Consider the following 24,467-nt stretch of genomic DNA (forward strand, 5'->3'; position numbering starts at 1 on the left):
TACATATGTCCTAACTCCATGGTGCAAAGACTTCTTCAGAAGCTAGTAGTCGCTCAGCTAGTAAAGAAATTCCCTTCTTGTCGCAATCGAAGGTTCATAATCATGATCTCAAGGCCCGCTACAACCCCCATATTATTATTACATTTAATTTTAATATTGTTACCTAATCCAAGCCTGTGTCTTCCAAGAGGTCTCTTCACATCAGATTTTGCAGCAAGAATGTTGCTCCTCCCGTCTCATTGTCCTTGATTTGATCACCATAATAAAATTTATTGAAGAATCAAGCCCTAGGCAACATTTCTCAACACGGTGAGGATTTGTGAGCTCCCCGCCCAACTGCCAATCTGAAATACTGTCCCTTGTCGGCTGTCCGCCACTGCTTATTCCGTGTACTCGCAGCTGCCCCTATCTGGAGGCCGGAGAACGCGCCATGTCGCGGTGACGAGGACAAAGGAAATCGGGAAACTGTCGCGTTTTATATGGACCACACTTGAGCTGCTGTTTTCTGCTGTAACCGTCTGGCTCATCACGATTCGTGTTTTAATTTGTCGGTGACCTGCGCTGACATTTGTTGACCGATACGTGAAGGACGTGGATGGCATGCAATGGGATAGAAGCAAAGCTCCACGCATTGTTAATATCGTTGTTGGATGTAACCGTTTTGCTGCGGCCGCCTTTACCACCTGACATACGACCCAGTTACACGTGGTCGAGGCGACTGGGTGAGCTACAGCCTCTCTGACGTGATGATGATGAAGAAAACCATTACAGAGGTTATATGGGAAATCAAACTACTACCACCATTTAATTCGTAATATGAGGGTGTGGCCTGGATTCAACTGGCTCAGAACAGGGATTGGTAGCAGACTCTTTTGAACGTAATAATAAACGTTAATGTTCCTAAAAGCGTACTTTTTGTTCTAAATTTTGATGCCTATAATCTATTCTACATAATGGAGACAACAAAACATAGCATCGGTGCCATCAGAAAATGAAGCCAAAAGAAAATGTCCTTGAACTTCAAAGAAGGCCATGACAATATTTTTCCACAGATGGACATTTTTTCAGTGTGGTTCCTGCCTCCATTTTGAATCGTCATTTGTTTACCAGTATTCTTGTCTCCATTCCCTTAACCTCCCTCCCACATCTTTTTGAAGGTATTTCTTATTCAATGTTTTGTAATCCCCCATTCATTCTCTACGGTTCGCCCTGATCTCTTTTTAAACGTGTTTTCGCTTCTTCCTGTTTATCAAGTCCCAGTACTCGTGCGACTGAAGACCGCAAGTTGCTTCTTCGATTTCATTCTTCTGATAAAGTGCGTGTAGCTAACCACTCAAACACGCAGGCCTCTTGCAGTCCGGCAGAAATATTCAAGACTGTAACGAAATCAGGAAGAAGGCGTTCCGGAAGTAAAATTTCTGTGGCAGTAATTCTCCTGTTTGTCGTTACACGTCTCTCCGCGCAGTCTTCAGTGTCGTTTTTCTCTGAAATCAATGGACGTGCGATTATTTTCACATTTTTAATTGTTTCTTGCTGAGTAAAACCGCACTCCCAACTCATTTATAAATGTTTTCATAGATCTCAAATACATAATTTCTGTAGCTGAAACAAATTCTGCCACCAGTTTATTTTCTGAAGTGTCTGACGTTGTGGTCGGTTTGTTGAATCACGATTTTGTTGGGTGTGTGAAAATTCTAGACCGTAGATAAAACTCAAACTTAGCACACATTATTTAATTTTCGATTTATTCATAATTTCGCCGATTATTTTTCTTATCGATTGGCTGTTAATTTATATTTTGTATATGAGATAATCGATAATTTGCAGAATTTTTGTGAGTGAATTGCTAAGTTTCACAACATTAATTTATGGAACAGCAATTTTTAAAAAGTTTTTTTCATGGATAATATTTACATAGGCCTATTTATTTAGTCCTTGGACCAGGTATGATCGTATGCCCAATGTTCAAAACATGATTGCTCAGTCAGTAAAGTGATGGACTACGAACTGGACAGTGCTTGTTCGATACCCGCTGAGAAAGGTTAAGACTTTTCTTCGCTATGGGATCCATCCAGTTTCCTGCACTATTTCATATGCACATTTTTCTACACTAAATTTTACGGAACAGGAAGACGCTTAGAATACGCAACATGTCTGGCGACGCAGGACTTGTCCTCGTGCCTTATCCATCAATCACGCGCTTCATAACTCAACAATACACCCTCCTGTCAAGGCCGTACTTAAAGACTCCTCACGCACGGATCAATGGATTTTACCTCGGTTCATATTTTATATATTTTGTTGCCATTTTTCTGACGGATAGCTAATATAATGAAAGCTGTCAAAAAGCGTGCCAAAATGGCTACCGTCTCTCTCTCTCGGGTCCGTATTTTTATTTTGTCAGTGCCTTTGGGTGGTTTTTATTTTGTGAAGGGGGCGGTTGGACAGGTGATGCGCCGAGGGTGATTTGCTACTCGACTGTATAACTTAGAGGGAAGTTATCATTTCCTACATGAATAAAACCAAAATACGTGGCTTACGAGCGAACCTAGTTCGCTTTGCAATGTAACGCCCCGAACAGATCGGTTTTGTGGTAATGATGCAGATTGATGTGAGATTTCAGGATCTCACGGCATTGAGTATGAAAATATCTTCGGGGTTGTTCCATCGTGTAAATCGGGCAGGAGTTTACCACTGTTTCACAGGTGCTTGCGATGACTAGAGCAAGCACCCCTGAAACGTCGATAAGCTTCTACCAGACTACAAGACTCGACATCCCAGAAGAGAGTCATCTTAGATATAAAATTTTGATGAAAGGTTCATGGTTCGCATCTAGATCGGGTTATCGGCTCTCCTGAGTGACGAGTTTCGTGGTTTTCTTTTATCTCCACGGGCTATTGCTAGGAGAAAGTTGTCTTGGTGCTTAATTATTCAACACGCAATGCAGACGTGTGGAGGTGTGGAGCTCTAGTTCAGTATATCTTGACCTCATTACTTAATAGGGATGAGTGTTCAGCTTCAAGCCTCGGTTACCACGGCGCCCATTGGATAGAAAGCTGAGTGAGCTTCGTGGTAAAGATTGTGATCCTGTCCTACCTAGAATCGAATCCCGGTTAACCAGCCCGTATCTTAGTCACTCTAATTCATTATTTATCTCCGCTTTTAAATGGTTTAATAGTGCATAGAAGCAGGCAACGAGCGCTTACTTCAGTTCCTTAACTAAGTACTTACTGGTCATTATCACCCGAGAATATATCGTTCTTAATCTGCGGAGCAAATAACAAATCGGACAGAGCAAATCACTTGTTCAATCACGCAACGTATCTGTCAGATTAAAATGTCAGTGCAAATGAAGAGAAAATCTTCATGACTTCTACATTGTTTCCTTTCAGATATTCAATTAAATGCTGGACCATATACTGAACAAAATATTAAAATTTGGCTATTGTAATTATTTTTATTGATTGAGTGGTTTCTGTGTGAATGAACATTAAACAACGCAAGAGATTTTATAGGTTTGATACTGTGTGCATTCATTCGCTTGTAACTGAGAATTTCCGGGAAATTTGTAATTCGGGGTCTGGAGCAATCCAAATTGTACCCCTTTTTATCGTTCTATGTCTAAAAAAAATGCTGTTTTCTCTTCGGCCGTGGAATTATCTTCACAGATGCTGACAACTGCGTTGACTGATTGCACAATTCAGTCTGATGCAAAACGGAACTATCGAGTTGTATGAATATCCGGCATGTGGGCATAAATCCTGGACGCTTTATTACAATTTCAGTTGGTTGTGAATCACTGTATAGGCGTCCCCGAAGTTCAGTATGGGAAGATGAGTTCAGTAGATCGTTATCGCCAATGATCAAGATTTATATCTCAGCGTCGGTATTGATTTTTCCCTTCGCCGACTCCCGCCGTATCGGGACTTGGACTCGTTTATCTAATTCGAAGGTTAATGTTGCCCCATACGTTTTCTTATGGTGATGTTTGTCAAAGGGACAGGTTTTTTATCGGTCAGTAGATGATAATGTAAATGAATCGGTCAATTAAAACGCGATTTTTAAAGTACCGACTGGGTTATTGAAAACAAAAAAAGACCAATAAACGAACAGTCTAATTTTAACTCGATGTAGGTTGTAGACATGCTCCGGCCCGTTTTACTCCCGGGACAAAGCTCTTGGTGCCTTTTTATTAGGAGGATGGGTTGATGTCAGAACTGATTTGGTCGCGGACGTGATGAGAAAACTCACTGTTCCTGACGGAAGTGGAACCTCGGTCTTCCAGCCCGTAGGAATTGACTGTAAATTGAAGTCTTTACTCTCAGATAGTTACTTCAGGCTGCTTAATCATGACGCAGCTCGAAGACAGACGTTTTACGGTGCTAAATGAAATTCTTGAATTAAAATGTCGGATTTTCAATTCAATGCTGAAGAAAACGCAAAAGACAGCCTAGACCTAGAGCGAACACGAAGCAAGCTTACAACATATGAGACTTGAGTTTCTCGTTACGACAGATGTAACGATGTTATTTTTCTGGGTTGCAACGCCGTATGGAGTCATACATAGATATCATTATTTCGGAGAAATTTACTGATTTCATCTTCAGGGCTAAAGGGATGAGAAACAAGTGCTTTTCCTGTCCCTACCCAGCGCCGCACCTGTGCTGATGCCGTCAAGCTGACATACACCACTTTTTAATTCAATCGCGTGAGTTTTTTTGCAGATATGTTGTAAAACCAGTAGCAAAAAAATACTAAGGGATCCTTTCATCTATTCACTCCTCCCCTTGCTTTCTTTTTTTAACCTCGCGCCTTTAGTGTCAGGTTCCTGGGGTGGGAAATTCCATCTCAACCCCTCGCTGAGGTAGATCTAAAAAGCTAAAGAACTTGTTAACCCAGCTCTAGGGGATGTTTTTATTAGCAGTCCTTAAAATACACATAACACCCTTGTTATGGCATGTCCTTTGGAAGTAGTAGTTTATCAGGTGTATCACTTATAAAGCTATTAAACTCCGTCCTCCAGCCCTCCAATAGTTTTTTGTGGTAATGTAGGCAATAATGTTTTTGCATTGTATAAAAAACGATGAGGGGTTCAAAACCCAGGTTCGTAAGGGTTCATTTTGATTCATTTCAGGGGAAGTCAAGAGCCCGACCTGTAAATGACACGGTATTTTATACACAGCACCAAAAATACGCCGTAATAAATTTGACGTCAATCCAAGGGTTTCTGGGAAATAAAAACACGTCTTATAGCACATCGCTGTTTCTTCAACTTTGACCCCATGAGGTCTATCTTTCCACTATCTGACTCTTGTTGTACAAACTATCAGTGTATGCCAAATAATTCCCCGGAGAATAACAAATTAACAAACTTCATGGAATAAGTATCAGTAAGAATCTCTCTCAGCTGGTCAAGAATTGTACGGGCTAGGCTGGAGCCGATGTGTATAGCCCTATACAGTCTTGGTAGTATTTGTATGAATTTAAAGCACACGAGCATTGGGGATTCCAGTGACCTAGCATGCAAATAAAATTTTATAAAAACGTATTATGCGGTCCTCGAGTTGAAACATGCGGATAGACGCGATCACCCCTGTATGTCTTCATTGTGTGCGCATCGTGTGCAGAACACATAATAAGTGAACATCAAGACTTAATTAAATAAGCTTCACGGAAGAGAGTCTTTTTTGAGGAATTGATAGTAGCTCAGTTGATCAGAAAATTCCTTGCCGTTTTATGGAGTCGGAAGTTTAACTTGCCACTGGACCCTACATTCAGCAAGATGAACAGGTGGACATTTCACATGCTAACTTGGACTTGCTACTATGGTTCTTTAATATCAGTTTTTTACTGCCGGTCTATCTACATCTAGGTCTCCAATGTTGTATCATCCCTGCCAGTGTTACTAAATCACGAAAAATGAATTAGGAATACTCAAATTGGAATGAGCTTTTTTTTCTGTCTAAAAATTTCTAAAATATTTCTAGTTTCATTTGGAAACCAAGTCTTAGCTAGTATATTTTAATACTTCACAAAGTTTTAACTCTTGAATAATGTCCATTATTGCTTATTAGTCCACGGAACAAACAAAAAATCAACGTGGAGTCGAGCGTAAGAAGCAGCTTCACAAAAATGTCCCGAATTTAAACTCTGTAAAGAAATATCCTATGGAACACTGGTGATTTATGAGTTGAAGGGTGAAAGACGAACTTCTGGTCAAGGAGATTTTAGGGGTGCAGTCGTCTGCGAGGGTAAAAACCGGGGAACATTATAGTGGCCCTAATTTCTTTCAAGGCGACAAAAAGATGTATTCACCGAAGGAACCAGAAAAAAATCCTTTCGTTTTTGTAGCTGCAGCCGTTTTTGGTTTGTGGAGTGAGCGCGGACAAAGCTGTTCGGACAGTTGGCTCTGAGCACCTGGCTTGCTGGATGCTGAGCAGTGGCAAGGAATTTTGTTCGGGTAACGAAACAAAACACCCTTTCAGAATTCCATTCCGAGAAGTACGTACGAGTGAGTATTCGATTCCTGTTTGCGTAAGAATGCTTTTTTGACATTTCGTTGAATCAAAGTGCGAAAAATATACTAAGAAGTTTTTTTGTTGATCACGTTATTTAGTAAATGTCAATCGCTGTAATGGTCCTAGATTTTATAATGTAACTCAGTCCTCTTTCTTTACTTTACTCCATTTACTAAGCTCTTTACAGTCTTGTATTTGGTCGATTTTGCACTTGGGACCTAACATCAAAGTTCTCAAAGACTTGCATATAGTTATATAAGCCTGTATGTATGTGTATATATAGTGTTGAAACGCAGATCAACATGTACATCTTCACCGTCGTGAATTATAAAATCTCATGGCGTTTAGCCTTAAATTTGTAATAGGCCATCAGATTTCTGTTTAGTTAGAAAGGTCTACCAGATTGAGGTCTGAACGTGTGGCCAACAACCTCTAACCATAAAGAGCTGCTGAGTTATGAATTATTATTACAAAGTAATATCATATAAAAATGGTATTAACTTATGGACTCGAACCAAGTGGCTCAGGAAAGAATCCAGTTCTTGTTTTTGTGAACAAGGCGATGAACTTTTCGTTTCATAAGTAACGAATTTCTTGGGTAATGGAATAATGATATTCCCACTTCACGTAGCCAGTTTTTAATTACGGCCGAATATCGTGGCTAGTGGCCAGTAATTCCGTTTCTGATTTGAAAGATAGAAGGTTTGAATCTCGGCCCTTCCTGATGTTTTGTGATATTGCTCAGGTCCTAGGTTCAAATACTGAGGCAGGACTTTAAGTATCTCTTATCATTTCTTTCCAGTTCTACATTCACAGTATCCTGCTATTTGGCGCTACACTGTTATAGACACGTCGTTAATTAACCCAAGTTGAGATTTAAGATGTATGTATGAGGCATATAAAATTGTTCACCCTGCTTCGAACGAAACAAGTAAATGTGTTTTGCTGTTCTGAAATCTTTTTCCATCGCTGTGTAGAGCCGGTTTCCCGCGGTATGAGCGATCGCTTCTCACAGCCAACATTTTATACAGAAATACGAAAAAAAACCACTGGGTACATTTTTTACAAAGGACCCACAGAAAAAATAATATATGTTCTTCATACGTTTATGGAGGAGGGTGGCGATTGAAAGCAGTTAATACTAAGACTTCGAATTTTGATGTGAAGATGCCCGAGTAGCCGTTTCCTGTTTCAACAATGGACCTTGACTGTAAAAAGAACTCTTGTGTGGGAGGGAAATGAATCTTACTGTGAACGCCACAGCAAAAGTCACTGAAAAAATGTAAGGGGAAAAAAGAGGGATGTAGAGTACAAAAAATAAATGTTCAATGGTTTGGTTCTCTTACACATTTATCACTGACGTCAGTTTTCGGTTGAAAATTTCACCATTTACCAATTACGTCTACGAAGGTTTCTTTATCGTCTGAAAGTCCTATCCAACAAATATAAAAGAATCTGACAAAAATCTTATTTTTTCAAAGTTGGTAGTTATAAAATGTATTGCATCCTCTATATATTGAGCGTTAAGTTTTCATAAAGAAATTAAGCTCTCTGTTTTGCTACATGCAGTAATAATAAACAATATTTTCTGGATGGTCGAGATAATAATTCAGCTGAAAAGCTGTTATCGTGTTGTCTAAAACACCATTTATTTATGTCTCTAACCCACTATCCTTACTAGCGTCTAATAGAGTCGATGTGCTTTTTTATGGTGTTCAAGTAAATTAACATTGTCAGAATATATCAGAATCAGAAGTTTACCATTTATTCCAGTCCATCACTTGCATTGACTTCCCAAATGCCGTTTTCTAAGTGAAAATGAAAAGTATAACAATTGAATTAAAATCATCACCGCAGACTCTGCATTTGAAATTCAAAATTCAGACTCCTGAATCTTTGTTCTGTTAAGTTGGAATAAAATACGAGTATGTGTTTGTCGTGGTCGTGAACCATTCATTCAGTCAACTCATTTCGAAGCTATTGTTTCGAAAACCCATTGTTACTCAGACACTATGAGAGAACACGGGTACAAAAGAAACTCATCTAAATGTAACCCTTATGACCACCCCCTCACACTCGTACAAGGGCTGCCCATTCGTTTTGTACAACAAACTGACCAATGGTCGAAATTCATTATTGGGATTACCATGACAGTCAGCAACGGGAGGACAAAATGAAGGTGGGGAGGAGACGACCATCAGGAGATTGCTGACCAATGCGGAATTAGTGGCACTTAGGAGCGAAAGCGGAGTTAGGACCACCATCGATTTTCTTATTTCTAGAGCTTTGCTGTTACGATGGTCTGAGAAGATGTTAGTACTACTAACACCATAGGGTTAGGAACTTATTGAAAAGCTAATAGTTGCTCAGCTTGTTACTTTGTCTTCGTTAGTAGGCCTATTATAACAATGAAATGTCAAAAGTTAAGTTAAACGAAGCGTATATAAACATGAGTGTAACTTCAATATTTTAGTACATGGAGGTTCTTGTGTTAATTCACTTTTGCAGGGACATTGCACAATGTCTGATTCATCGCTGGAGCTTTTAAAATGAGCTGCCAGCGTAAACGTAGCTTGGACAATCAATCCCTGCCTTTCTGATGGCTTTACATAGTTTTGACTGAATAATTTTCTCTTGTCCATGCAACATGTTTTCATTCGTTACGCTCTCCATACATCATCAGGGAGTGCGCAGAAACAATTTGAAACACGGGGGAAGACACAAACATGGCGGAAAATACGGGAGAGAAGTGTTTCATGTTACATTTACTTTCACTATTGAAACACAAAGAACTGCGTTTTCCTTAAAATCGTAGTGGCGTTTATTTGGCTCAGATAATCTGAACATTGTATCTGCTTTGATAGAGTTTGAAATTTTGTCTGGATCATTAGGATGTGGAGGCAGAAAGTCATTCATTTCTAACCCCTGTGAAGATGAAGGTGAGTGGTCAACTTAAACTACGGTGAAATTTTCTCCATTATTCCTTCCGTAAACTATACCTCACACTATTAGTTTCATTTACCTCCATCTCCACAACCAGTCTACATTAATTTCCTCTGTCTTGGAAGACGTTTCCCCACGAACGTTCTTTACGTATTGCCTCTCTTCCGAAGCGCCATGCACCCCTTTACCGTAGACACTAGACTAACTTCAGCCCTTATTATACCCAGGGATTTACGGGATAGATGCGGCAGGAACTTTGTGCCTCCACTTACCCTACTCTTAAGAATATTATAATGGGGGGTTACGTTCCCGAATGACCGAAAATTACAAAAAAGAAATCAGTAATGTATTGTGGGAATGAGTCATGGTTAATGAAAACATGAAGCAGAGAATTTTTAAGATATGTCTTGTGTAAACTAAACCAAAAGACAAAGAAATTGTGAACTGCGATAATAGAGACGGGATTGTTTCGTCATAACAATTTGGTTTTTGCCGTTATTTTCGTTGTTATATGCATTTGGATTATTTGCTATTTTAAGAAAATCAGATGAATCATAACAGCAGCACTTCGCCTCGGACAACAGTGAGGATGAAAGATGACAGTGACCACTGGTCACTTACTTTCCCTGCAGCATGTGTCGTGCAAATGACGCATGGCTCCTCACGCAGCATTGCCAGTAATAATTACATTTCAGAGCGTCCACTGCTGGGGGTGAGAAAATGGTGTAAAATGTTGCAAATGAAAGGACGGGGGGGGGGGGGGGTTGAGGCTATGTTGATACTAATGCAGCAGATCGCCGTTAAAGATCTAGAGATTCTGGGAAACATACGAAAAAGGGTGGTTTATACGGCTGTAGGGGGTGTACTGGTGAAGCACAGGGAAGGGGGCGGGCGAGTTTGAAGAGAAAAGAGGGTTTGAGAAATGGGGTGAAAAGGGCAGATGGACACGACATATAAGAACTATTGCTGGCATACGTGAAATGTACACAGTGGGTTTCTGAGTTTCCAATTTTGTGAAAACTACAATTTGGAGTTCAATCGGTAACATAAAAGTGGTGTAAGTCGACTGTAAGCTTGTCCAGTGTTCAGAATCATTTACTGAACAATAATTTTGAACTATTTTCAGGGTGCCTTAAAATTATTAAGAATTGTTAAGCATTTTAATAGCTGTAAAACAGAAATTAGCCTTCATCGGATTCTAAGATTATTTCTCAGAAATGCCAATTTATTGAACATCATAAATTATTAACTCTTCAGAAGAGTATAGTCACCATCTGGTTCCAAATTCCCCACCTTTTATTTAACCAAATAGTTCATAACAGCCCGCCACTCGACCGTGTCCTGAGCCAGTCAAATCCAATCCACATACTCATATGCTATTTATTTCGTGTCCATTTTAATATTACCTTTCAGGTTATGCTTAGGTGTCCCACTCAGTCTCTTCCGTTCACGCCTTCTGATTAAAACTGTCTGCTTCTGCGTATCCTCTTGCTATAAGCTCCACCCTTCTCCTACTGGCTTACACTCCGTTCAGGGCTAATGAATTACAAACTTAATTTTAAAGTTTAAAATTACCTGTGCATTCAGAAATTCAGTCTGTCAGTTATATATATGGGGGGGGGGGGGGGGGTTATTGTTCAGCTGAGCGTCTGCTTTCACAAAAACAATCCTCCGCCACGCAGTTAGTTGAATGTCCAGAAGGTGCGAAACTGATACTGAAGTTCTTAATATTCCATAAATATTCAGAAGACAGTGAACATTATTAATAGTACTAAAATTTAAAAAAAAAACTTATTTGCTTTCTAACCTTAATTTTAAATATGAGCGAAATGAGAGTTTACATTGTTACTTACGTAAAACAGAAACTAGAAATTTAGTTTAACCCCAAGTAAAATTGATTGGGCAAAGAAGTCTTACAGAAAACTGCTGAACAGCTACGTCGGTGATATGGGTCTTGCGATCTTATGTCGCTTACGCTTTGCGGTATTAAAATGATGGCAGACAACAGAATGAGAAATTGCCATTAAAACTGTGGCTGGCGCGTGTCCATTTGAAAGAATTGGAAACATCTGGGTTCAGTGGCCACGAAAACAAAGCCTGACATAGGACTGGTCAAGCACAGGAGGAGCGAGGGTTATAATGGGGTTGGTGGAAGGGTGGATGACTGTCAGTGGTTTAGATTACCTCTGCAAAAGTTGTGGGAAATGGCTGCTATGACTTCATCTAGAGCAGCTTCGTTGAAAATGTCCTCGTTATTTGATATCCTGAATCGATTACATCATCCTTCTTTGATCCAAGTATTTTCTTGAACACTGAATTGTTACATATATTTTACTTCTTGTTCAATTTATTAACTGATATGTAGGTAAATGTATGCATTATTAAAGTTTAGTTAACATTATCCCCACAACAAGTCAACATTGCAAGCATAAACAATGTAATTCATTTCTAGAACTTTCTGATTGTCTAGGACTTTCTTGCTTTGGCCAGGTACTGCGTTTTTGGCGCTAATGAATCGTGAAAGAAACGAGAAACTACTATATAACTGCATATTTGAGACAGATGAACTGAAAAGTATCGCAAAAAGTCTCCTTATTTCAATTTCAGTGTCTAAGTGAAATGTATAACGCAGGCTATTTTCTGACTTCATAAATCTATAAATTCTTTGGGTATTGTTCAAGCATTCCCATGCTTTTATCTCGTTTGGCGTCTCTCTCAGTCATTTTGTACATACGTACAAAACGGTTAGGTATCGAAAAACGCAAAGAACCATAGCAACGTAATACGCCATTTCAGGAAATATAACTTTTCAACAGGTTTTTTTCCTTACATTTATCTATGAAAAGGTAAAAGGTCCAACCGCAATACGACAGTGGTCACTCTTTCCGATTGTTTGGATTTCATTGAGGTGAAAAAGGGCAGCTGACTTTTGACCGTACTGCTTCTGTTCTACATTTGAACCTCGACCTACCATTATAAGGATTTATTCCCAGAGGTCAACAATACCGCTATTTAACCCTCAATATTTGATATATTGCGCGTTGCCCGAATCATAAAGTCCACAATACCATCCTACAGCGAAGTTTTTTTTTTGTCTGTCTAACGATAGATAGAATTTGGTTTGTTATAGAATATTTGGCGGGAAAACACTCAATTACGTCGTGAAAGAGCTTTTATCACAAGGGCATTTTTAGTGCTGTGGGGCATGACAAATGACAGGTAGACTATTCGTAGTAGCCGACGTAACAAATGCTGTACTCCGGACTAGCTAAGGGCTGGACTAGGGTCACCGCAGTCAGACCATCCCTAACGCTCACCCAGTCTCCTCTCCAGGGTTGGCAACGGGAAGCTTTATCCGGGTGTGTAGCCTGTCAGTCGTCTGGCACTGAACGTCGCGTCATGTGGTTAGCAATCCTGCTTCATACTCGAGAGTTACGGATTCCAAATTCGTGCAGAACGCTGGCTATCCTGGCTGATGTATTCATGATCTTCCTCAGTCTCTTCAGGCAAATTCTTGGGTAAAGCCTTAAATTAGGCAACGGTCTCTTTATTACATATTCTGTACAGACCATTTTTCATTAATCACCGTATCATTCGACGATATGTAATCTGAGATACAGAACCGTTAAATAACCACAAATAAGTAAAATAAAATAAAATTTAGTGCCGAGGACGAGAGCAATGTTCCGCAACTGGCGAACCGCCACACACTTTCAGGTGTGCCGCGAATTTTTATAAGAGATTATATATTCGTGTATTTTCTAACGTACTTTAATTTGTAATATACACACACACAGGTTCATCATCGGTAGTTTTATTCAACATGTGTTTTGTTTTCATATGCCTGCATTCTTAAAGGGCAAGAATTTATATGTTACATATTTATGGTCAGGTATAGCCTTGTACCTCCTTTTCTTGAGGCGAAATTTTGTGGTGTGTCGTCATGTTTCTCTGACACGAGTGAAAAAAGGTTGCGGAATACTGGCCTATAGCAACTTTTGTCATCTTGCGGAGGACCCGAGGGGGGGAGGGGTCCATTTGAACGGACACACACGTGACATCATGAGCCTATATTTCCTTATAACATAAGAAAATACTATAACACTTTATTATACAGTCCACTATTTTTGCTTAGTGCTTCAAGTAGTCCGAAATTAATGCAACATAAGGCGGGCATTTAAGTATACTCTCAGCTCTTCAGAGTAAAGGAGGATTTCATTCATTAGAGATACGTAAAAGGATAATGATTATATATCAAACATATGTGTGATTTGAGGTTTTCACAGCCGTTTAGATGTAGACCATGGTTTTGTGGTTTGTGACACGGCGTGATCTTGTAGTGGATATCACAGTTTTTCACCCCAACGGCGTAGGAGATGCGTTCCTCTTTAACGTTGGTACCTACCTACAAGACCACTTCCGACAACACGGACGACGCACAACGTAATTAATTAATTAATTTTAAGCAATGTAAACAATGGTTTATCAACACCAGAGCTTAAGATGTCATTGAACTAGACGAGTGGCAAACTAATGGCAGAGTTGCAATGTGGAAACGACACTTGATGAAATGCTTTTGGAGCAATTCTTGAACAGACTCCTCTCCCCGAAGCCACAGCGAACCTATGACCGGTGAGGTTATTCTCCGCCATTTGTTTCCAGGCGGATAATGAGGCGCACGTGCGTGACGGAAATAGCAGCGCGCTGGAGAACCTGCAGGTTTAGTCAGGGGGTGGGTTGATGGACGTGCAATGAACCACACTTCTCTTCAACCAATGTTTTAGAATTTATCCATCGTTTATTCTTTTAAAAGGTCTTTACAAATCTTAAAAATCACCACTTTTCGAAGCATGGACCTTCCTTCGTCTTCAGGTAAAAGGGAACACACCTATTCTGTTTTTTTCCGGCAGACTGAGCTATTCCCGATCTTCTGTGGTCTACCGGAAGACGAAGGAAGAGTACCATCCTTTAGAAAGTTATAGGTTGTTAACGTTGTAAAATGTTACAAAACTTATTTTTTTTAAAATAACGATAGGTAAAGTTCAAAACAAATAAAGTAGTAATAGACTACAAGAACATCTCCAAAGACACTCAGAGACGAACCGCATTCAAGTACTGCCAGCCTTCTTCACATAATCCATGCCGCTAACGTGCAAACTGACGTTCAGAGTAGTTTCCCCCTCCTCTTCATCAGTGTTACGTGTCCATAACTAAGAGACCACCAGAACCCGTTTCGAGAACAATCATTGGTCCTTCCTCCTCTTCGTTTTATTATAAACAAATATTATAACATCAGATTAAGTTTCGAGAGTAAGCATTTATCGTTTTGCCCTATCTTTTATTATATTCCTTATTTACAGAAAATAATTAGATCAAGAAGAACAGATCTGACAGTCTGCCGACATCTCTTCTTGCATCGGGTTCATGCCACAGTGGATTCTTTGAGAATTTCCCTTGGGATCCATTCGTTTGTACGCGTTTTCCATTGTGACCTCGAGTCTTTATACTTGTATCATACACAAATTAGATGGTAGTAGATAGTAATAACTGTCTGCGTATAAGAATACAGAGTTTTGAAGTTTTATCGCCTACTACCGTCAAGAACAAAACCCAAGATCGAATAGAGCTTTACTTCTTAATAAGCAACTGTCAAGTGGGTCCAAGTCTCATTTTACATGCTTCAATTTTTCTCATTGATTTATCAACCATCGTTAGGCTTTTGCCTTCATAGGAAAGGACAGAAAGACGTGGACAATCATTCAAGTATCGGCATGAATTTCAACGACAAATCTCTTACGAGAGTTCGGGAATTTCGACTTTCTCTCGCTCAGACAGAACGACAGTGGAAACTGGTCGGCTATTTATTTTACTCGTAATTGTTATTTGCCTGTGCATTCAACAAATTAGATGCAGCTTTAAAGTTCTTTCCGATACTATTTGGTTCGTCTCCACTTCCTTGTTTCCCCCCTGACTATCTCCGGAATTCTGCAGCACGTGCTGAACCGGATGTGGGTGGTCATGGGTCCAGCTTATGTTGGTCATTATTTATAAGACAAGGCAAGATGGTCCCCAAAGAAGCGTTCATGAACAAAATTGGGATATTCTAGCAGTAGGAGCCGATGTCTTCTACCAAACAGATGAATTTTAATACATGATGTAACATACCAAATATAGTCTCATACATGAATTTCTACGTTACTGTTGTTCGCGTTTTTGCCTGTTTACTTATTGCATTGCTTAATGAGAACGGTTCATTCCTACAGTTTACGTTCCGTGTTCGCTTAAGCCTATCTGTGGCTTCTGACTCCAGTTCTCACATTCAAACATTCTACCCCGGGGTCTTCCATCAAGTTATTTTATTAGACTCCGTATGCATTTAGCATATGCATGCTACAAGTGTTGACGATCCCATTGATTTGATCGCCGTATTATTAAGGGAAGAACGCAATTATGGATTCATTTATTACGTAATTTTCTCCATTTTCATATAATTTCTCTTTATTCGGTTCAGTCCCCTCAGCGGTTTGTTCCCTAACACCTAACGACAACAGGCCTTAGTTCAAAACTATTAAAACTGTGAATGAAGACGACAGACGAGGGGCCTCAAATAGACTACAGCGTATTAAGTCAAAGTCGCAACTTATTACCTGTGACAAGCTAATATGGAGAGTAAACTGACGGTCTAAGCAGTGATCGGCTGGCGTCGATGATGTGTAGCTGTTTATAAATATAATAAAGCTTGTGATTCAGTAGGACAGTAGTATTGCATTGCAGTCCACACAATTCGCATTGAATTCGGTAAATCAATGAAACTAAATGAGCCAACTGAAACGTGTTTAAATAGTACCTGCAGCAGCAAGCTTGAAGTCTGTATGTAATCTAGAATATAACTGCCACATTAAACTATTCTGTATTTTAGACAGGATATAAGGGTCCTTGTAATGAAAATGTAAACTAATTTCACAGTTGCAACAAAATTGTAAACATGAATATATGCACTTATATAGATAATATATTATCTTGTCACATCTGTACATACATAATACAATTATACACATCTTCAAATACATCTTTTTACAAAGTATAATGTAAATTGAATGCCATTTTTTCACAGTTGCACTCAAGAAATAAATTGCAGCAAATACCCTTTAAAAATACTGAATTTAACTTTATGTAAGCCAGAATGTAGTGAGTAGTCTAATGCAATAAAATCTGTTTCTGTACATTGGACTCTGGAGATAATTGCCGATGAATAGAAGAAGGCATTCTATCCTCATCACTTCTTCCAGTGGTGAAAATACAAATTTTATATAGTTCAGTAATAGCAATTTTCAGTCAAGTACTTCCTGTTCTAGTTATGTCACATTACACACAGAATTCTGGCAGTATGTCATCGTACATTTTTTAAGAAATAAACATATAAGAAAGAAAATATTGTAATGATGGAATTAACAAGTGGGGAAAGAAACTAACGTGGGGACTTATTTTCCTTTAAACGCTAATTTCAAATATAGAACTATCTCTTCCTGTCAAAGAACATTACATTAACACTTATTAACAGTTTGTTAGTTCATAAGTTCAAAAAATATTACACACTGTATTAGGATTGATACACTAAACACTTATGAGATCTTTAAACCATCACATGTCCACAACCACGCCGTCTTGGTATTCCTATAGTTTCATCTTCCATACTTGATTTTGTATCAGTTCCTAATAAAGCCTTATTCCGCTGTTACAAAACTTAGAATTTAATGTTTACATTTTCCCATCATATCGTACAAAGTGAACTTTTATAATATACGGTGGATTTAAAAAACCATTGTAATTAATATAAGTATCATAATTACAATAGTTTTAATAGATCCTTTATAAGATATAATAGCTACATGTTTAGAATTATGTTGTCATTGTGCAAAAATACCATGTTAAGTAAATTTTCAAAACATATTTTCTCTCTTCATTACGTCTTCCATTAAGCAGTATCTATGTACATACAATTGTAGTAAAACTCTCAAGTCTTATTTGAACTCTTAAAATCCTAATTATAGCGTTCTCCTTGAAACTTCACATACCAGACACACAATGAAGATTTAACATCCGGAATAGCAGCCTCGTATCCAACGGCAAGAAGGAACATTTCCCACCAATAAATATAGCCATAGCGAATGTCTGACTACTCAGTCTTAGAGCTCCACGTGAGTGAAGACGAGCCTACGTCTGACACGTAAAGAAATCTGCAGTAAACTATTCTTTATTAATGGAATCGTTTACGGATTTATAACATTAACCCTTTCATCGTCACAAGTACTCCAGTTAGATCCTCGCAATGAAAATTACCTCAATCAAAGCCTCGGACACGGACCTAACACAGGACCGAATGGAAGAAGAGAATTGAGGAGGCCATGGACCGAACACGGACCGGAGAGCCATAGAAGAAGATAGCAATGAAAATTATACTAACTTTTTAGCTCATGTCTTACACAATCTGGTACCATAATTTAATTTATATAATAAATATGAATACTTATATTTAGGGTTGTGTGAAGCATAGAACTATGCAAGTTGTGAAGTAATACATATTATTCAAAGTCTACGTGGCAGACACATTTATTCATGCAGAGAGCATACTCTGAATTTACAGTGAAAGGATTAAAACTAAAATAATATGGAATTATTACAATGATATAACTATGAAGAGACATACTACTTGAAAGAAAGTCAAAAATATGATCATACAGTATTATGAATTGTGTGTGAACTGGTATGTGAAATTAGGGCAAAATGTAAAGAGTTACATAGTTTTAACAATAATCAGTAATCGTCATTGGAATTCATAAATTCTTATCAAAACTTGTAAAAACTACAATTAGGTCTACTTCATATAAGAAACATTTGTTAAATTGTGAATGTAAACATTGAAGTCAAACTCCCTCCAACACATTAAGGACTTTTGACCGCATTGATAAATATATCCAATCATTTAAAGAACCTTGAATCTGGAAGGCCTCCATTGGTAAAATGTTTGATTTTGTCTGGACTCCAGTTACCTCTTTGCCTCGGTAAGAAACATTTAGGAACACGAACTGGTTGTATATCTAAGTCCTGAGTTTCACTTACTGATGTGATTTAAAATGTGAAGCAATATATTGCTGCCAACAAACGCAGCATTTATGAATCAGATCAAGCTACGTTATAACAGATAATCAGTAATTTTGTAATGGGGACGGATTTTGTATTGAGCTACGTATTTTAGTCTTGGCGATAGAAAACTATGTGAGATGGTGAAAGCTTAAGCAATTTTATAAATTTTAAAATAACTTGAAAAGTAAATAAAGTTTAAAATATTTTTCCAACACCTAAGCCTTCCTTCAGAAAAATCAATGAATTACAAAATTATGAATACAAAGGAGTATTATGTTCCCAGTATCAAAAGAATTCCATACAAATAATCATTCATTATCACTGTGTTGCATCCATATGGCTAAAGTAATATCTGTTTAAAAAAATATATGTGAACTAATTATAAATATATAAGCATTTTTATAGATTTTATTGAGTGGTAATACATGTTTATATATCGTATTGACAATCTCCATTTTCAGTGCACTTCACTTAGTGGAATATATTTTTGGCTTCAGCATGTTCCCAATTTTGTTTTTTGTGATATGTTTTAAATTAGTTTATCTTGCAATGACATCTGATTAAACTGTTAACTAAAAGTAATACTGCTATTATTTCCTAATATTTTGAACAATTAATGACTTCTATGGAGGTAAAAATATGCAGGTGGCAATAAAATATATAAATCGCTTCTAATAAAATAAAAATATATACAGTTCTGGACATCTGGTTTAATAAAACCATTGTCAAGAAACTTTTACTCATTTTAGTCTGAAATGAACAGAGTGGAAGCATTTTGCCTTGGACACTGGAGGTACATATGCTGCTCCAGCCATTTTACCCTCTCCAGGAATGGCATCCCGGTTCTTATCGGATAGAAGGCTGGGTGGGCTACAGAACCTGTCTGGGGACATTGATAGAGAAGTGTCCCTGACTATGCCAGGAATTGAACCCTGATCATTAAGCTCATAGCCTAGTCATCATACTGACTAGCTATAAAAATTAGAAGAAATTGCACTCAAATTTTAAAACGCTAATTGAAACATGAAATGGTTGACTTTTTAATTACACTGAAGAATTATTTCACTTTGAAATGAAAAACGTCTAATAAATGAAATTGAACAATTGTGTGTTTTTATGTCAAAGTACCTATCTCATGTCCCACTCCAGGAGTAAAATAAAGCTCATTGAGCTGGACTAATTCTACTCTCACTGATCAATTACATCAATCTTTAGCCAGTGTTGAACTAACGTCATTTGGTAACCTATCAAGGAAGTGACTAGACTAAAAGGGCAAAAGGAAAAATCACTTCAATGAACTTGTATTCTGTAGTTCTTCTAATTCACCCACTTAAGAATGAGACGAGCGTGCAATGTGGAGGAAGAAGTCCACTTTGTTAGCTGTTTGTGTACCACACATGTTGCACTTGAATGGATCCTGGTACCCGTGGTATCCTCTATGCATGCTGTACAAGACAACGTCATTGAATGTAATATCACAGTAGATACAGTGATACACTTCAGAACTATTTCCTGATGCTGAATTATTTTCCTGAGTACTTTTATCTTCTGCTTTACCTTTTGACAAATCTTCATTAACCTTCATTAACTCAGACTCTGGTTGTTGCTTGCGTTGTATATTCCCTTCTAAAGTAATATCTGTGTTCGTCAGATGATCAGTTCTGTCAGGTGATGAAGGTTTCTCTTGACTTTCAGACACACGAGAGTAGTTTTTGTTTTCTCCTTTATTGTCTGAAAAGCTCGCCTGCTGGAGTTTCCTTGAAATATGATCTAACTTATATGCTTGACCTTTGCGTCGATGCTTTGCAGCTTTCATTAATGTTGATTTTTGTAATACAGAAGGCATGGCAGAAGCTTCTGGACTGACAACCATTGCTTCAGGTTTGCTGAGATCTAATGGATCTAATGGATCCACTGTTCTGTTAAGAAACTGTACATGTTCTCCAGTGCTTAGTCTGATTGTTTCATCTGAATGCTGTTTCTGGAGAGATTTTTCCGGAGTCGTTTCCTTCATAGCATTTGAATCACTAACACTGTTGTTGTTGTTGTTGATGATGGTGTTATTGTTCATGTGGTAATACTGGGAAGTGGCTACAAGGAAATGATCATAGTTTTCATCAGATGAATTCCTCTTTGAATCAGAATCATCACTGCCTTTGTCTTCTGTATTCATGATACCATTATGTGGGAATGCAGGCAAGAGAGAATTATGATTATTATTGTTGTTTTTGTTAGTTGAAAAGGCATTGGGTATCGTACAGCCATATGGGTATGGTATAGGAAGTTTTCCAGATTGCTGAGAAATGACTCCATATGAAGGCTGGAATAATGGTAATGGCAGGGGTGCATGAGAAGGTAAAGGAATATCATTGTTCTCCTTAGATGTAGATTTCATCGTGTTCCTAGGGCGTTGCTTTGGACCACGACGAGTGCCATAAACATCAATGATTGGATATGGATTTGGAGTACCATCTGGATTGAGCACTGTAGCAGGAGAATGTTTATATTTACGCAAGTGGACCTTGAGACTATGAAGGTATTTGGTGGCATAGTCACAGGTAGCACATCGGTATTGACACACATTTGAATGGGATTTCAGGTGGGAGTTTAGCATTGACTTATTGACGCATGTATATGAGCAATGCAGGCATTGGAATGGCTTTGAATTAACGTGATTCCGAAGGTGATACTCCAAATGGTGCTTATACTCTGTAACAAATGGGCACCTCGGGCAGTTAAGCATTTTTTCTTTCTTGATATGGCATCGAGAATGATTCCAAAATTCCATCTTTGTTATAGCAACAAAAGCACATTGCTTGCACCGGAAAGTCTTTACTTTTCCTTGAGAATTTACCCGTGGTACTCGAATGCCAGACTGCTCTTCCTTAGCCTCAATCATTTGCTCAGCAAGTCCTGGGGATATCATATGATTCTCACGAAGATGTGTCTCAAGCTCTACTACGTCTTTGGTGACAAAATCACACTTGGTGCACTTCTGGTCAGGGCAGTGGATTCTGTTGTGGTCATTGAAGTCAATCCTTAAAAAAGAGAACAGTGAATTAGTAACCTTGCAAAGACACATCATGTGAAAAACAATGTAAAAATGAGAATAAAAAATGTAATTAAGTACAGATCAATGATAATTCAGTCACACAAATAGTTTCTATTTTAAATAGCAGTATAAAATTTTACTATGTTCAATGACTTCCAACATGTGTTCATTCAATCTAAAACTTCACGCGTGTCAGCATTACGAACTTACAATTCATTTGGACCTGCATTATTATATATATAAACAGCAATGAAAATTACCCTTTCAATCAAATTATCCTAATACTCTAAATGAGAAAGCCTTACCTTGAGAGTGTAGTATAATCACAAAGAGGGCACTGGTATATATTTCTAACTCCATTATTGCCAGCTCCAGTCCCTGACGCAGCTTCTCCGTCACCTCTCATGCCGCCCATGATAGATGATTGCTCCACGGCCATCTCTAGACACCTTAGTGGATACTGCTCTCCTTCAGGCAATGTCATCTTGAAATACTCATTTCCTCCATCTACCATCATTGTAGATGATGATGTTGATGATCGACTATTATCATCAGAAAGACTGGAATTTAATCCTGGAAGAGCATTTGTATTGGCTATGGGAGGGGTCTTCGTGTTGTGTGATAAAATTCTTACAGGAGAATCAAACATGGGGCTCTGGGTACAGCGACTTGGAGAAGCCGTAATCTGACTGATAACAGGGCTTCTGTTTGCCATTGAATTTAAGATTTGCAGCGGCGATGTGCTAGGAGTGTGGGTTTGGGTTACGTGAATTCTGGATGAAGGGCTTGTATTTTGTTGCTGATGAGGATGGTCTGCTTCGGACACGGAGGTTTGTGGTACAGGTTTCAGTATACTGCGCTCTAAGTTTGTGTTGCTTGCTGCGGTTTTTAACGATGCAGACACTATATACTGATCGTGAGAGTGCTGCAAAGGATTTATCCCCCACATGTTTTGGTTTGTACGCTGCTGACTGTGTGGGCACTGACTGGATGATGTATTTGACTCTGTGTTAAGTTCAGATTTAATTCCTTGGTTTTCTTGAACACCAAAATGTTCTGGAGAGCCAAATGAACCACTCTGTCCAGGAGATGGTCGTCCAACACTGCTGCTGCCAGGTGAAATACCAGAATCATCATTTGGGCTGTGTGATCTGTGCTCAGTGTCCATCGGTTCTTGTTTCTATAAAATAGAATAAAATAAAATTGTAGGACTATGTATATTGTATGTGGCTACAGACATAAGCAAGTTTTACGCAGTTTATGAAATACAAATGGTATTGTGATAAACTAAAATTGCATTATGTCTGATGAATTCTCTGAGCAGTATTCAATGCCTATCTTAGATGTAATTTACTTTCTATACGTAGTTAGGCCTATAACAGTTTTAATTACATTTTAAACAGCTTTAATGTTCCTCTGCTTTTCTGGAAGTCCTCCCTTGATTTTGTGTCTTAATTCTTGTGTAATTATTTGGTGGATAAAATAATGTTTAACCAGTTACACAAAAATATCAGATTCTCTAGATATACTGCTCTAATATTTTGTTAAGGGCTGAGAAAAATCAAATTTGATATAGAATACTTCTCCTAGTTTCAAAAACATACGAAGGATAGATTTCTCACTTTCACATTCAGTTCCTTTACATATTTCTGTTTATTGTATACTTCACACAAAATAACACTAATTTTCTTGTGTGAATATCTAGTCCCTTAACTAGTCTGTTTTACAGGTATAACAGCATGAATTGACAAGATTCAGATTATTGCATATGATAAAACTACTGAAAATTTCACTTCTGTATTGTAACTTACCACAGAGACAACCGGTATCTGTGGAAGAAGAGGCCCTCTCTGCCAAATGCTAATGCAAGAATTTTCGTCTGATATACAATTTTCTCTGTAATCACTGTTCACCACTGTGGAAATGCTTGCACTGGTCAGAGGCACAGAAGTTGTACATGTTGTGTTCATATTGTTGCTTTTTTTGGTATCCAACATCTAGAAACAAGAATTGTAATCACTGTTTAGGCTACTCTTAAACGGGACTTAGATTTTGAATGGCATTCCAGAAATTCTAAATTTTCCAGGTACGATTTTACAATTCTTTCCTTCCTGACCTTATTTTTATACAAATATTTTTTTCATATTCGGATGTCATGTTCCGTAAACACTGAAATTAATGGACAGAGATACTTGCTTCTCACTACTAACTGGTATACTAAAACAACGTTTATGGGGAAGCATCTCGTACATCTTGGTATCTTGATTCATATTGGCTTTAGGTACATATTAATAGATCACTGGCATGAGTTTAATCGTTCCTTTAAATAGCAACTTTCTAATTCATACAAGGTCTATAATTATTTCTGTAAACATTGTCATAAGCCTGTGATAACATTATATCTTGTGTGCAGTTACAGTTGTAAAGATTTTACAGGCCTCTTGTAGTAGTCAATTTTCATGTTATTGTGTCGAGTGCTTCTGAAGGAAATTAAAATATTGATAAAACTGACATTTAATTAAGTATAGACTACCAATGAGTAAAGAGCCTCCGTAATTTTAGTTACAGAAATTCTTGCCTCTGAATTCCTAAAAATTCTTTTACGTGTAACAGTGATTGCCAGTTACCTTGCCTCGTAAATGCAATAGTATTAAAAGGTTGAGAGTAATGCGAAGATGACATCCTCCGTGGATGTTGCGCCGTTTAGTCTCGTAGAAGTTGACTGACGCCATAACAGGGCGATCAAACGTCGATCAACTTCTACGAGAGGGCACTGCGCAGTATCGCACAAGACTGCCATATTTATGATC

At 38.2% G+C, this 24,467-nt stretch overlaps 2 protein-coding genes across 2 annotated transcripts in view; one reads left to right on the forward strand and one right to left on the reverse strand.

Moving 5' to 3' along the window:
* RpL35A (ribosomal protein L35A) overlaps nucleotides 1–24,467 on the forward strand; it is a 105,082-nt gene that overhangs the window by 17,859 nt on the left and 62,756 nt on the right. The gene's annotated exons all lie outside the window — the stretch shown is intronic.
* On the reverse strand, nucleotides 19,444–23,646 carry hb (zinc finger protein hunchback). The gene is made up of 3 exons (XM_022079754.2): nucleotides 23,469–23,646; nucleotides 21,963–22,837; nucleotides 19,444–21,643 (listed from the first exon to the last, which is right to left on the reverse strand). Exons 1-3 carry the CDS (start codon nucleotides 23,625–23,627, stop codon nucleotides 19,936–19,938), a joined length of 2,742 nt encoding a protein of 913 aa, XP_021935446.2. The 5' UTR covers nucleotides 23,628–23,646; the 3' UTR covers nucleotides 19,444–19,935.

Source organism: Zootermopsis nevadensis, unplaced genomic scaffold (genome assembly GCF_977971745.1).
Source record: "Zootermopsis nevadensis isolate Lab colony 2312 unplaced genomic scaffold, Znev_1.0 Znev_ptg000004l, whole genome shotgun sequence".
NCBI lineage: Eukaryota > Metazoa > Arthropoda > Insecta > Blattodea > Termopsidae > Zootermopsis > Zootermopsis nevadensis.

Excerpts from the sequence above, each read along its gene's own strand:
- hb (XM_022079754.2), bottom strand. The coding sequence starts at position 23,627 with ATGAACACAACATGTACAACTTCTGTGCCTCTGACCAGTGCAAGCATT. Across the intron at positions 22,838-23,468 it reads AGATACCGGTTGTCTCTGTG|AAACAAGAACCGATGGACAC; the intron begins GTAAGTTACAAT and ends TCTATTTTATAG. Across the intron at positions 21,644-21,962 it reads GATTATACTACACTCTCAAG|GATTGACTTCAATGACCACA; the intron begins GTAAGGCTTTCT and ends CTCTTTTTTAAG.